The sequence below is a fragment of the Sus scrofa genome, chromosome 16 (assembly GCF_000003025.6).
Source record: "Sus scrofa isolate TJ Tabasco breed Duroc chromosome 16, Sscrofa11.1, whole genome shotgun sequence".
NCBI classification, from domain to species: Eukaryota; Metazoa; Chordata; class Mammalia; order Artiodactyla; family Suidae; genus Sus; species Sus scrofa.
Window position 1 is genome coordinate 28,057,170 of NC_010458.4, and position 15,182 is coordinate 28,072,351.

Below are 15,182 nucleotides of genomic sequence, written 5' to 3' on the forward strand. Positions count from 1 at the left end.
GCAGCGGCTGAAAGCCAGGGGCAAGGAGCAAATGTGGGACGCACGGCCTTACGCCCAGAAACAGGAGCGATGAGCCGCTGGCCGGGGGTCGAGTACCCGAAGATGCAGAGGTATTTCCGGCTTCCTTCAAGGGATCCTTCAGGGTGGATGTGAATTTTTCCACAAGCGAAATCACGACCCTGCAAACCTGCAGCTCCTCAGCGCCCCCTTGGGGAGTTTTTAATAATTACACTCTGCCGCTGGGCAGATGGTTGGAGGCAGTTCTTTGTCGTGCAGGTCTTAACAAGGCTAGAGCACTTAATCATGACTACCAGATGCTTAAGAGTTGAAAAAGACAATATAAAGGGTAGCTTGACCCTGATTAACTGGACAAGTTTCAGCTTGTTTACTGGGTCTGTGGCCAGTTCCTATTCCATCTCCCTGCTGCTTCTTGCCTCAGAGTGGTGGGTGCACCAAGATTGGCATTCGGCCCTAGGAAGCATATTGGAACATTTTGGCCCAAAAGAGGAGGCTCAAAGAGGTACATTTCTTTCTCCTTCCTGTCTACAGTTTCTCAGAACAAGTGTTGGATGTAAAGCAAGGGCAGCAATGGGATTATATTAATTATGCAGTGGAAAGAGACCATAGAAAATCCAACTCTTCATCTTCAAGCAAACTCCGAGGCCTTTCACAGAACCTTAAAGTGTAGCTCAGTTCTGTTACACCTTTTCATTACCTGTCATGTTCTTGGTTCTTAGCCAATGGAAAAGACTCAGCCGAGGGAGGAAATTATATGTTTTACTTGCACAGTTTAAAAGCTTATTAAAAATATCACTGGCAGTTCTCTTGGGACACAGCAGGTTAGGGATCTGGTGTCATTGCGGCAGACCCAGTCGCTGCTGTGGCACAGGTTTAATTTTTGGCTCCAGAACGTCCACATGTCACCAGCACAGCAAACAAAAAAAAATGTATCTATCACTGAATACATTGACCACAATAACTGGGTGTTTTTTAAAATGATTATTTTTTCCATTATATTTGATTTACATGGTGTTTTTTGTTTTTGTTTTTTCAGGGCCACACTCACAGCATATGGAAGTTCCCAAGTTAGGTCCAATTGGAGCTACAGCAGCCGGCCTACACCACAGCCATAGCAACGCAGGATCCAAGCCGTGTCTGCAGGCCTACACCATAGCTCACTGCACGGTGGGGTCTTTAACCCACTATGCAAGGCCAGGGATTGAACCCAAGTCTTCATGCTCGGGTTTGTTTACCGCTGAGCCACAATAGGAACTCCAATCCTGGGTGCTTTTAGTCATGTTAAGGACAAACTTTCTCTGTCTGAATGTAGTAATAACTTGGCATTACCCTTACTGGTAGCATGGTACATGTCTTAACTATAGGCTTTCTTGGATTCTTAATAGAGTTGCACTTCTATTTAGGGACAACACGGGTGGTTTCCTGCAACCAAAATAGAACTTATGGTTATTTCCTCTAGTCAGTACATTGCCCAAAGGGAATATTCATTTACACAACACATACCTAGTGCTCTCAATATGCCAGGTACTCTGCTTAGTAATAAGGCTATTAATAACTTTCTGGACCTCAAGTTCTAGTGGATGATACAGCCCACAAAGAAGTTGTATGGAGTTCCCGTCGTGGCACAGTGGTAACGAATCCAACTAGGAACATGAGTGCGGTTCGGTCCTGCCTGCTCAGTGGTAACGATCCGGCGTTGCATGAGCTGTGGTGTAGGTTGCAGACGCGGCTCGGATCCCGAGTGCTGTGGCTCTGGCGTAGGCTGTGGCTACAGCTCCGATTCAACCCTAGCCTGGAACTCCATATGCCGGGAGCGGCCAAAGAAATGAAAAAGACAAAAAAAAAAAAAAAAAAAGTTGTATGACTGAAATATGTGCCGTGAAGAAAATAAATATGGTGATGTCATAGTAACTGGGGGAAGCCCCTCTGAAGAAGGGATATTTGTGCTGAGACCTGAAGGTGGCAGGGAGCCCAGGTTGAGAGGAGCTAGAGAGAACATTGTGCCCACTCATAGTGCTTACATTATCACTCCTAACTGACTACACTGTTTGCTTTTTTATTTTTCTTATAGTTTCCTCTGTTCCTTCTTCCCTTTTATGTGAAGAGGGTGGTCTTTTCAATAAATCACAATTAGAATACTTCTGGTTATATTTGGTATAATCTTGAAATCTTTTTAAAAATTTTTTACTTTTTTGCTTTTTAGGGCTGCACGCATGGCACATGGAAGGTCCCAGGCTAGGGGTCGAATCAGAGCTACAGCTGCTGGCCTACACCACAGCAACACCAGATCCAAGCTGTGTCTGCGACCTATACCACAGCTCATGGCAATGCCAGATCCATAACCCACTGACGAGGCCAGGGACTGAACCCACAACCTCGTGGTTATTAGTCACATTTGTTTCTGCTGCACCATAAACACGAACTTCTTGAAATGTTTTTAGGTATATGATTTTATTCTTTCCTAAGAGGCAGGTGAAGTAAATGCCACTTATGGTGAGCTCACTTCTTTTGGTTTCACATACTTTGTAGCATAATTTTTTTGTGTGTGTCCTTTTTTTTAGGGCCACACCCGCGGCATATGGAGGTTCCCAGGTTAGGGGTTGAATCGGAGCTATAGCCGCCAGCCTATGCCACAGTCACAGCAACTCGGGATCCAAGCTGTGTCTGCGACATCCACCACAGCTCATGGCAATGCCAGATCCTTAAGCCCCTTAGCAAGGCCAGGGATCGAACCCATGTCCTCATGATTGCTAGTAGGGTTTGTTAACGCTGAGCCACGACAGGAACTCCTGTAGCATATTTTTTGAGATGTTCAAAACAAATGAAAATATGTGGTGTATAAGACAGTTCAGATAAAATTTAGGCTTATCTGAAGTGCCCGATTCTTGAAGCAATATTGTCTACATTAAGTTTGTTTTGTTTTCTTAAGATCTTTTTCTTTTCGTGATTCTACGGAAAAATACTGGAAGAGAAAAAATAGCTAATGACCAATGTACACAATTCTGCATATTAAAATGAAGAAAATTTGATTAATAGCAAAAACTCCACAAGATAAATCAGCAACTCTACAATTTTACAAAATTTCTTCTCAAATCTGAGGTAAGAAATTGTTCAAAAATTTTAAATAGTTCTTTATTAATAAAATATAAATATACATTTAAAATTTACAAGTTAGTGTAAAATCTCTCCTTAAGTTCAAGTTCTCATTAAGTAATCAATGTACAAAAGTCATACAGATCAGTTTTTGGCTTTCTAGTAATTTTCTATCAGTCACTTGAAATAACATCCTCAAGGTTTAATATTTTTTACCTTTTGGAGTTTGATAGAAGAGAGTCAATATCCTGAAGGATTTCAGAGGTTTTTCTCAATGCCACTGATACACTGTTTTCATTAACTTCTTTTAGCAAGAGTTCTGAAGATTTGGGTTTATAATGATCTGAAGACTGTTCATTTTTCTTGTTAGAAATATGGTTTAGGACACCACTATTCTCCAGTAACACTAGTGGCTTAGTTAAGGAGCTTTTCCCTAATATTCATTATAATTACTTTGAATTTCAGAAAGCTTAGCCTTCATAGTAAAATATTTCTACACTGGGAGGAAGATATCTTGGATTCTTAATAGAGTTGGACTTCAGAACTTGTCCAGTCTATCTCTTATAGATGAGGAAACTGACTGGAGTATAAAAGACGGGGAAAGGAAAAGAGAGTATGTGTGTATTTGGATGGAGGTTTGGCAATAGGGAGAAAATAAAAGAATTAAAAACCTCAGTAACATTTCTTTAAGCAAAGAAGTGATATGGGAATAAAAGGGAACAAAAGTAGAGATGAAAGGAATATAAACAATCTCTGTAGGGTATTTTTTTAACTTAAATATCAGTGAAAGCAAAACTGTTCTCTGTTGCAGAGCTACGCTGTTATTTGAATAGGATTACAGGAAAATAAAAAATTTAGATGAATGGAGTAGGAATGTACAGAACAAAAGGTTTCATAAGAGTCCTGTCCCAAGCTGATGAGGTAGCAGGTTCATGAACTCACTTCCCTCCACAGACACACTGAATCTCTAGCAACACACTGAATCCCCAGCTACACACAGAGCAATTCTCACTGTACGAATTCCAGGAACTACCAAGGGACTTCTTTACATTGAGTGAATGAGAAAATATCCACACTGAAATGGGAAAGACACACTGTCGCTATAAACCCCACCCCCCCTAGCCCAACAGGGGGGAACTCACAATTCTCAGCTTCTTCCTGAGGAATAAAGGGTTTAGACCCAACATCTAATGCTCCAACTTTTAAGATTGCCAAGTGCATGATAGGCCCCCACAACACCCAGCTCTGAGCAAACAAAAACCTCGATCTCCCAGTCTTTCCCTGTTGGCATACTTTAAAAGCTGATGCCTGAGGGTCAGAGTTCTCACTCAGCAGGTGATAGCTCCATATTCTCTCTGGCCTACTCCAGCTTGCTGCAGTCTCCCTGGAAGGAGCTTACACATAACAGAAAAAGTCAAAGCAACAAAGAGCTGTTTTTTTTGCAAAGATAAACAAAATAGACAAATCTTTAGCTAGACCTAGCAAGAAAAAAAAGAACTCAAATAAAAATAGAGAAAAAATTACAATACCACAGCAAGACAAAGGATCGTAAGAGACTACTATGAATAATTATATGCCAACATATTGGATAACTTAAAAGAAATGGAGATTCCTAGAAATAATCAACCTATCAAGACTGATTCCAGACTGATTATTAATAAAGAAACTGAATCAGGAGTTCCCATCGTGGTGCAGCAGAAATGAATCCAACTAGGAGCCATGAGGTTGCGGGTTCAATCCCTGGCCTTGCTCAGTGGGTTAAGGATCCGGTGTTGCCCTGAGCTGTGGTGCACGTCACAGACTCAGCTCGGATCCCACGTTGCTGTGGCTGTGGCACAGGCTGGAAGCAAAAGCTCCAATTCGACCCCTGGCCTGGGAACCTCCATATGCCGTGGGTACAGCCCTAAAAAGACAAAAGACAAAAAAGAAAAGAAACTGAATCAGTAACCAAAAACCTGTAATCCTATTTTGTGGCAAGACAAAAAATTTTAAATATAAAAGCCTCTTCTCTGCCCTCTAGCTGCCCTTCTCCTGAACTGTGTACCGTTTCTGCACTATGGATCAACCTGACCTCCCCAAGAGCAGGAATACCTGCTCAACCATAAAGAGCGACATTTTCCTAGCATCAAGACAACTCCTTAAAAGATAACAAAATAACATTGTCTTTTTAGAGCTAAGGGTCTAATTGGAGCTGCAGCCACCAACCTACACTACAGCCACAGCAACATGGGCTCCAAGCCATGTATGCAACCTACACAGCTCATGGCAATGCCAGATCCTTAACCCACTCAGCAAGGCCAGGGATCAAACCTGAGTCCTCATGGATATTGGGTTCATTTCTGCTGAGCCACAATGGGAACTCCGAATTCCTTCTTAATCTTAGACATATGACCCAGTGGGATGATGCTTAGATCCAGATTATGTAAACTGTCAATAATATGTTATTAGATGTGGAGCCCTCTGTCTCAAAGAACATATATAATTGTATCTCAATTTCTAACCAGCAGAAGAGTTCTCAGAACTTTCTGAGATGTTCTTCCTGGGTTCAAATTTGGCTTGAAGAAAATTTCCAAATTCTTAACATAGATCAAGTGATCGATTTTTTTCTTAACACTCCCAGCAGAGATGGTTTCACTAGTGAATTCTACCAAACATTTAAACAAGAATTAATACCAATCCTTCTCAAACTCTTATAAAAACAGAAGAGGAGAGAATACTTCAAAACTCTTTTTCGAGGTTGGGATTACCCTGACAACCAGAACCACATGAGGACAGTACAAGAAAAGAAAACTACAGACCCATATCCTCGAGATAAACATAGATGCAAAAATCCTCAACAAAACATTAGCAAACCAAATTCAATAATATATTAAAATGATCATACATCATAATCAAGTAGGATTTTTTCCCTAGGGATACAAGGATGGTTCAACATATGAAAATCAATGTGATACATCCCATCAACAAAGTAGAGGATAAAAATCATATGATCATCTCAATAGATGCAGAAAAACATTCAACAAAATGGGTATAGAGGGAACATACCTCAACATAATAAAGGCTATAATTTATTACTAGCCCACAGCTAGTATCATACTCAACAGTGAAAAGCTGAAAGCTTTTCTTCTTCTAAGAAACAGAATAATAATGCTCACTCTCATCACTTTCATTCAACATAGTACTGGAAGTCCCCAGAGGAAGTAGACCAATAAAACAAACAAAAAAACCCACAATTACCTCAAAAAGAATAAAATACCTAGGAATAAATTTAAGCAAAGAGGTGAAAGTTCTGTACATCGAAAACTGTAAGACGTTGATGAAAGGCACTGAAGGCAAAAATAAATGCAAAGATATTCTGTACTCATGAACTGGAAGAATATTGTTACAATGTCCATCCCACCCAAAGCAATCTAGAGATTCAATACAATATTCAGTGTATTGAATGATACAAAATTCCAACGGCAGTTTTCATGGAAATTAAATAGTACCAAAATTTGTATGGAACCACAAAGACCTCAAAAAACCAAAGCAAACTTAAGCACAATGCTGGAAGCATCATACAGTCTGATTTCAAACTATATTACAAAACTACAGTAATCAAAACAGTGTGGCACATGGAGATCTCTTATGGCACAGTAGGATAAGGACCCTGTGTCACTGCAGTGGCTTGAGTCACTGCTGTGGTATGGGACCAGTCCCCTGGCCCAGGAACTTCCATATGCCACAGCCAAAAAACAGACAAACCAAACCCAAAGCAGTATGGTACTGGCAAAACCCAGAAATATAGATCAATAGAACAGAATAAACAGCCCAGAAACAACCCAATGAAAAATATGGTCAATTAATTTACAACAAAGAAGTCAAGAGGATACAATGGAGAAAGGATAGACTCTTCAATAAACGATGTTGAGAAAACTGGACAGTCACATGCAAAAGAATGAAACTGGACCACTATCTTATACCATACACAAAAAACAACTCAGAGTGGATTAAAGACTTGAATATAAGACCTGAAACCATAAAACCTCTAGAAGAAAACATAGGGGGTAAGCTCCTTGACATCAGTCTTGGCAATGACTTTTTTGATTTCACACCAAAAGCAAAGATAAAGCAAAAACTAGCGGTACTATGTCAAACTGAAAAGCTTCTGTACACTAAAGGACACCTTCAATGAAATGGAAAAAATATTTGCAAATTGTATATCTGATAAGGGGTTAATATCCAAAATATGCCAAGAACTCCTATAACTCCATAGCAAAACAAACCAACCAACCATCTGATTAAAAAATGAGCAGAGGAACTAAACAGGTATTTTTCCAAAGACATACAGATGGCCAACAGGTACGTGCAAAGGTATTCAACATCACTCATCATGGAAATGCAAATCAAAACCAATGAGATATCACCTCATACCTGTTACAATGGCTATCATCAAAAAGACAAGACATAACAAGTGTTGGTAAAAATATGGAGAAAAGAGAACCCTTGTATATTTTGGTAGAAATATAAATTGGTATAGCCACTGTGGAAAGCAGTATGAAAGTTTCCTCAAAAAATTATAAGTAGAACTACACATGATCCAGCAATCCCACTTTCGGGTATATATCCAAAAGAAATGAAAACAGTCTGCTGAAGAGATATCTGCACTCCCATGTTCACTGCAGAATTATTTACAAGAGCCAAGATATGGAGACAGCCTAAGTGTCCATCATTGGATGAAGGGATAAAGAAGACGGGATACTATTCAGCCATGAGAAGAAAGAAGTCCTGCCATTTACCACACGGATGGATGTTAAGGTCATTTTGCTAAGTGAAATAAGCTTGACAGAGAACAACAAATACTGCATATGAAGAATTTTTTAAAAAGTCAAACTCATAGAAACCAAATGTAGAATGGTGACTGCCAGAGGCTTCAGGGTAGGGAAAGAGAGAGGTTGGTAAAAGCAACTATAAGATGACTAAGGTCTGAGAGCTAATGTGGAACATGGCAACTGCAGTTGATAACACTGTGTTGTATGACTGAGGTTTGCTGGGAAGGTGGAACCCAGATGTTCCCACCAAAAAAAAAAAAGGGAGTGGGGTTGAGAGATAAATGTGTGAAGTGGTAGATATGTTAATTAACAAGAGATAGGGTAATCTTTTCACAGTGTATAAGTGTGTCAGGTCACTGTGATATGAGTTTAAACAGCTTACAATTTTGTCAATCATACCTCAATGGAAATTTAATAAAAAAATAGTAATTAAAAATCTTAAAAAACTTTTTAAAAAGGAAATAAAAGAACTATCAGAGATAGTTCCAGTTCTAATTTAGAATATAATTTTGTGAGAAAGTCTCCATAAGATATCTTGAACCTAGTTCACTGTCCTTTGCTGACTTAAACCCAATGAAAAGTATAAATGTTAATTTATACCTTCTAGAGAAGATACATCTTAAATTACAATCTTAAATATTATTCAATAAAGCTCCACACTATATAAGTATGGATTAATATATAGTCATGAATTAAGCCTACAATAGAAAGGGAGAAATTATGCAGGGTAATACATTTTGTATAAAGGATACAGTTAAACTTCTGTATCTTTTCAAGTTCAGAAGCCACAGACCTGCAAGTTAAAAAAAAAAAAATTCATGCTAGTTAGTTGTCTGATTCTTTTATATCCACAGTATTTCAAATAAGCATACTTAATTTTTTTCATAAAGGCTAAAATTTTTGACAGAAGAACCTAGAAGTTAAGAATTCTTCATACTGGTTTTATTTAACAACAAATCACCTTGACTCAAGGATACTTACTGAGTGCCTTTCATGAGAAGGTAAGTGAATAAAAGTCCTCTACCTCAAGGACTTTTGAATCAAGTATTGAGGTTTGAAGGTAATGGGCCTTCCTGCTACAACTCAGTACTAACCTGGCGTACCTTCTACTTCTCAGAAAAAACATGACTAAAAAACATGACTTCTGTGAAAGAATGTTCTCTCCTGAATTCTAACAGCTTTACGTTAATTAATCATAAACTTCTTGGTAATATCCTTTTTTTTTTTTTTTTTTTTTGCTTTTTTAGGGCCACACCCGTGGCATATGGAGGGTCCCAGGCTAGGGGTCTAATCAGAGCTGCAGCTGCTGACCTACACCACAGCCACAGCAACATCAGATCCAAGCTGAGTCTCCAACCTACACCACAGCTCACAGCAATGCCGGAGCCTTAATCACTGAGCAAGGCCTGAGATTGAACCCACAACCTCATGGTTCCTAGTTGGATTTGTTTCTGCTGTGCCATGATGGAAACAGCTGTAATGTCTTCTTTTGAACTATTTAATTTTCTGATCTTTATACCTAGATTGTTTCTTTGGAGGAGAAAGTATCTTGCACATATAGCAAGACCTCATTTAAATGGAATTCTTGGGAGTTCCCGTCATGGCGCAGTGGAAATGAATCCAACTAAGAACCATGAGGTTGCAGGTTCAATCCCTGGCCTTGCTTAGTGAGTTAAGGATCTGGTGTTGCCATAGCTCTGGTGTAGGTCACAGAGGAGGCTCAGATCTGGCATTGCTGTGGCTCTGGCATAGGCCAGCAGCTATAGCTCCGATTAGACCCCTAGCCTGGGAACCTCCGTACGCCGCAGGTGTGGCCCTAGAGAAGACAAAAAAAACACACACAAAAATGGAACTTTTAGGAGTTCCCGTCGTGGCGCAGTGGTTAGCGAATCCGACTAGGAACCATGAGGTTGCGGGTTCGGTCCCTGCCCTTGCTCAGTGGGTTAACGATATGGCGTTGCTGTGAGCTGTGGTGTAGGTTGCAGATGCGGCTCGGATCCCGAGTTGCTGTGGCTCTGGCGTAGGCCGGTGGCTAGAGCTCCAATTCAACCCCTGGCCTGGGAACTCCATATGCCGCGGGAGCGGCTCAAGAAATAGCAACAACAACAACAAAACAAAAGACAAAAGGACAAAAAAAAAAAAAAAAAAAAAAGGAACTTTTAGGAAATGGATGGTCTCCAGGGCCAACTTTTCATACAGATGAATTAGGTGTCAAAATGTACTATTTTCCCTTAAGTTTCTTCTGGAATAGACTAATTATTTTATTGTTTTCTTAAGCATAGTATACTAGACATTCTCTTCTCCTTGATTTGAAGGGTTAGCGTATGAACATCAGGTCTCACCCTGTTATATAAAACAGATACTGGGACAACTGTATGGGTAGAGAGTAGAATGTACACAGATCCAGCAGAACCTCTTTACACATGTGACCTTTGTCTTTTTCGTCATCACTAGAATGAAACATGAGCAGTGGCACACAACTAGAAAATAGTGTAACTTGACTAGCTTCTTCAGAATTAATGAAGATATTAATATCTAAAACATCTCTTTACTCAAGTCATTAAAAATCTGTTCACAGTTCACAACAGGGTTTGACTTGTCTGCTTTACTGGCTTTACTACAGTGGACCCATCAGCCTGCACTCCTTCCTTGTACTCTAGCCTATGGATGAAGAATAAGAAATCTTTCATCACTTTAGCATCTGTTGTAAAGAACTGAATATGACTTACTCTAAAACCTGCTGACTGTTCATCATTGCAAAACAACCCCCACCCTTTTAAACACACATTTTCTGGGTGTAAGCAACAATACAAACTACCGTTGTACTGCTGTCCCACATATGATAAACCAACTTTTTTTTTTTTTTTTTTTTTTGTCTTTTTGCCATTTCTTGGGCTGTTCCCGTGCCATGTGGAGGTTCCCAGGCTAGGGGTCGAATTGGAGCTCTAGCCACCAGCCTACACCAGAGCCACAGCAACATGGGATCAAGCTGCATCTGCAGCCTACACTACAGCTCACGGCAACGCCGGATCCTTAACCCACTGAGCAAGGCCAGGGATTGAACCTGCAACCTCATGGTTCCTAGTCGGATTCGTTAACCACTGAGCTACTACAAGGGGAATTCCGATAAACCAACTTCTTAGGAAGTATTTCCTGTACTATTTTTTTGACTAGCATCCCTATTAAAAAGTTGAATCAGTAAGCTAATAACAGGTTAGTTGGGAAAATAGATACTGAAATACAATTTAAGCAGTTGTTTATTGTGCAATCTCTTCTCTTCCTTCAACCTACCCATTTTGTCAAGAAAACAAACCACAGTGGAGCTGTCTTAGGCTTTGCAAGGGAAATGGAGCCACTGCAAGGTCTGTATCTCCCCTCCTCACTCAATTCCTTGTCTCTTCTCTGCTCCTATTTGCTTGCACCCACAGCTGCTTTCACCAATCTGTACTTCTCTCACTCCCTCACTTTAGTTTGTCCTGACAGTTATCCTCTTCTGAGCTTTCATTTTTACAAACTTTGCCAGCTGAGCAATGATGAATTTTATAGCCACATATAATTTCCCTTTCTTCTCAACTATGTTTTTTGCTAGCTACTGAGATAACTTTTCTGTTCCCAAACAGGCTGTAGCTAAAAGAGAGGGATCTGGAAACTGAATCCTTAAGATACCTGGATATTCAAATACATCTACTGATTTGACTGGACTGCTTTCTCTAAGTAACCTAGGAAAGGTGGTTAAAAACCAGGTTTAATGTTTATATGTTTTTCCATCATGCTATGCTAAGACACTTTACAACTTATTTTAATTTAAAGCTTCCTAAATTGTTCCTGGTATCTTTTTTTCTCAGTATTTTCAGATTATACTTGCAGTGACACTGACCTTCCTAGTGACCTTTCTTCCTATCTTTTTTTTCCAGATAGAAATTTGTAAATCTATGAAGTCTGAACTCCTCTATTGATTTACACGATCTATTCCTACCCATCAAAACTCACATTACAACCAAACAGATTAAGTGTCTGCCCCATAAAAACTAACTTCTATCTCCATAGCCCAAAGTATCCTTTTTTACCTCTGCCTTTGCTTCTTCCCTAAAAGTCTCAATTTCCCTAAATATTCCTTTGAAGCTCAGTTCTAGTCTACTGTACACTGAAAGGCACATAGGAGGGACTAAAATTTTGCTTTATTTGTTGATTTGGCAATTGATTTGGGGGAGGTAATATGATAGAAATTATTATATGAGTCAACTTTTTTTTTTTAATTTTAGTAATATTAAATAAAAACTCCTTTAAATTTTTCCAGAGTTCCTGCTGTGGTACAGTGGGTTAAGAATCTGACAGCAGTGGCTTAGGTTGCTGCAGAGGAGAAGGCTCAATTCCCTGCCCAGCACAGTAGGTTAAAGGATCTGGCATTGCTGCAGCTACAAATTAAGTCTCAGTGGTGGCTCAGATTCAGTCCCTGGACCAGGAACTTCCATATGTGGCAGGTACAGCGATAAAAAAAAGAATGTTTTTCTGTAAAGTTTTCAGGATAAATTTATCACACTAAAAGAGTCACTCATTTTGATATGACATTTTCTTTCTTTTCTTTTTTTTTCTTTTGCTTTTTAGGGCTGCACCCGCAGCATATGGAGGTTTCCAGGCTAGAGGTCCAATTGGAGCTACCGCTGCAGGCCTGTACCACAGCAACATTAGATCTGAGCCACATCTGCGACCTACACCACAGCTCATGGCAAGGCCAGATCCTTAACCCACTGAGCGAGACCAGGGATTGAACCCACGACTTCACAGTTCCTAGTTGGATTCATTTCCACTGTGCCACGAAAGGAAACCTGATATGTTTTCAATGCATTTTTCTGATTTTCAGATGAAATGTACTATGATGAAATATAATAAGTTGGATATGATTAAAGATAATTTGCAAGATTTAAGCAAAAATATCATAGGAATTAAATGCATGTGTGGTGCCTTTTTTTCTTAAAGTCACAGTACTCTGATTGGAAACAAACCAGTTGCAGCGAAGTGACACTTAAGTGCACATTGCCCACAGCCAACGTGGGGAGTACAAGTGCGCAGATGACCCTTGAGGACCGCTTGCTGGAGTGTGCTGGCCCAGGCTTGACTCAGCACCAAACACAAAAAAAAGTTTTCTTGGGAAAAAGAATCAGAGTTTATCATTTACCATTTTAATCTTTGAGGGTTAGTTGGCTCTTATACACAGATTAAGTTTAAAATAAATATAAATACCAGTTTTCTTCAGGAAAAGAAGATGAAGGATGCCTGGGTATCTCCTTCTGACTAGTCTGGGTCAGTCTTCTGCACCATGATATTACTGTTGCCACATATCTAGGTTGAATACATTAAGAGATATTTGAAAAATGAATTTATAGACTATTTATGAAAATATTCCAAAAAATGGAAAATCATTAAGACAATTTGGGAAAAGGGGATAAAGAAAAAATTCTACTATAGGGCAATTTAAAAAGTCTTCACTGGAAAGAGAAAAGGCAAGTTTTTCTCATTATTCATCAGGAGTAAAATGACCTACTCACATTCATGATTAATAAAGATTTAAGAATCAGAACAAAGGTAACACTTGGATTTCATTCTAAGTGAATTCAAATGTTTAAATTTTCTTTCAGTTTTTCAAAGTGAAATGAGTTTTGTTAAATCTTATCATAAAAATGTCTCTACATGTAAGACTGAGTATTTGCTTTAAAAAATTTAAACCAGAATACACCCATTAATGCAGGCACACACACATCTATAATTATATAATTCATCAAATATACAAATAAGTATCAAGTTCAATAAAATGATCTAGAGTGACTGAATAAACCAAATAGTTAATGTTTCTAAAGTCACTATCTTTTGAGGCAGATTATTCAAACTAGCAATGAATGTTGGAGCATTTAAAACAAAATGCAGTAAATCCAACAGAAAAATAAATTCAAGAGGTAAAAAAATAATTCTTTTGTGAACACCCTCAAGTAAAATCACTAACATGTCAAGAACATCACAACAATGACTGTAACAAATTACATAAGCCAAAAGAGAAAAGCCACATTCATAAAGAGCTGATTTCAAGAATCTTCTCCATTTTAATAATCACCAGCTAGTTTATTTTATTTCACTTTATAGAAATATACATAAGTTTAGTTATTTGTGGCTGTAAACCTTATTTCAAATTGGTTAGGGGATGAATTAGTTAATTGGTTGACACAGCTGATCCCAAGTCCAAGCTCCATAACAAGCTAGTTACTTGTGGAGTATTTGTAACATTTATTTTGAAAAATTATTAGAATACAAATGGAAATGATTAAAGCTGACCTATTTAGTTATGCTAGTTGTCAATATAACTACATTCTGGAAACCTGCTAAAATGACTTCATGCACATTTTCTACATAGAAAAACAAAGAATATACAAAATTTAAATAATGTTTAGGGAGTTCCCGTCGTGGCGCAGTGGTTAACGAATCCGACTAGAACCATGAGGTTGCGGGTTCGGTCCCTGCCCTTGCTCAGTGGGTTAACGATCCGGCGTTGCCGTGAGCTGTGGTGTAGGTTGCAGATGCGGCTCGGATCCCACGTTGCTGTGGCTCTGGCGTAGGCCAGTGGCTACAGCTCTGATTGGACCCCTAGCCTGGGAATCTCCATATGCCACGGGAGCGGCCCAAAGAAATAGCAAAAAGACAAAAAAAAAAATAATAATAATAATAATGTTTATATGCTTCCTCGCTGAGCAACTAAATTATTTATTAACATGAAATTAGAATTTTAAATTGTTTTTCAGTACCTTTCATATGGTCCAGGGTGTTGAATCTGAATTAACTTATCTTGTCCATCAGGAAAAGTTAACTTACACCAACCTAAGTTGAGACCCCGATTTACCTTAGCAAGGAGGAAAGGTAAGTATTAGTGTTCTAGAACTGAAAAACAAACTTCATTAATTTTAAATTAAAAAAAAAAAGATCATTAAAACTTTAAAAGTTATATTTTACATGGGATATGGGTATTATTTAACCTCTACCCTTATACAGATAATTATAAAAAAAAAAAAAAAAAAAAAAAAGTGGAGTTCCCGTCGTGGCGCAGTGGTTAACGAATCCGACTAGGAACCAGGAGGTTGCGGGTTCGATCCCTGCCCTTGCTCAGGCGGTTAATGATCCGGCGTTGCCGTGAGCTGTGGTGTAGGTTGCAGACGCGGCTCAGATCCTGCATTGCTGTGGCTCTGGCGTAGGCTGGCGGCCACAGCTCCGATTAGA

The 15,182-nt window shown here is 39.1% G+C and overlaps 2 protein-coding genes and 1 long non-coding RNA gene across 5 annotated transcripts in view; 1 reads left to right on the forward strand and 2 right to left on the reverse strand.

The window, feature by feature from the left end:
- The window catches only part of TMEM267 (transmembrane protein 267), a 33,233-nt gene extending 29,769 nt beyond the window's left edge, over positions 1–3,464 (reverse strand). The window contains exon 1 of one of the 2 annotated variants that reach the window (XM_021077021.1): positions 3,328–3,464. The gene's annotated coding sequence lies outside the window, so the exon portion shown is untranslated. Of the gene's footprint in view, positions 1–52; positions 183–3,327 lie in introns of those variants that run through there. The other variant, XM_021077023.1, reaches the window with a different exon arrangement.
- Positions 10–11,744, forward strand: LOC106508158. Of its 2 annotated transcripts, none has more exons than XR_002339773.1 (4): positions 10–110; positions 2,948–3,117; positions 8,813–8,923; positions 11,227–11,744. It is a non-coding gene; the product is annotated as an uncharacterized LOC106508158 (long non-coding RNA). The 2 variants fall into 2 exon arrangements; XR_001304753.2 differs by lacking the exon at positions 10–110 and adding an exon at positions 399–520.
- Positions 3,128–15,182, reverse strand: part of C16H5orf34 (chromosome 16 C5orf34 homolog) — a 33,910-nt gene continuing 21,855 nt past the window's right edge. The window contains 4 exon segments of the mRNA XM_021077011.1: positions 3,128–3,517; positions 8,675–8,715; positions 13,164–13,262; positions 14,714–14,808. Coding sequence (XP_020932670.1) covers positions 3,324–3,517; positions 8,675–8,715; positions 13,164–13,262; positions 14,714–14,808 — 429 coding nt within the window. The 3' untranslated portion in view covers positions 3,128–3,323.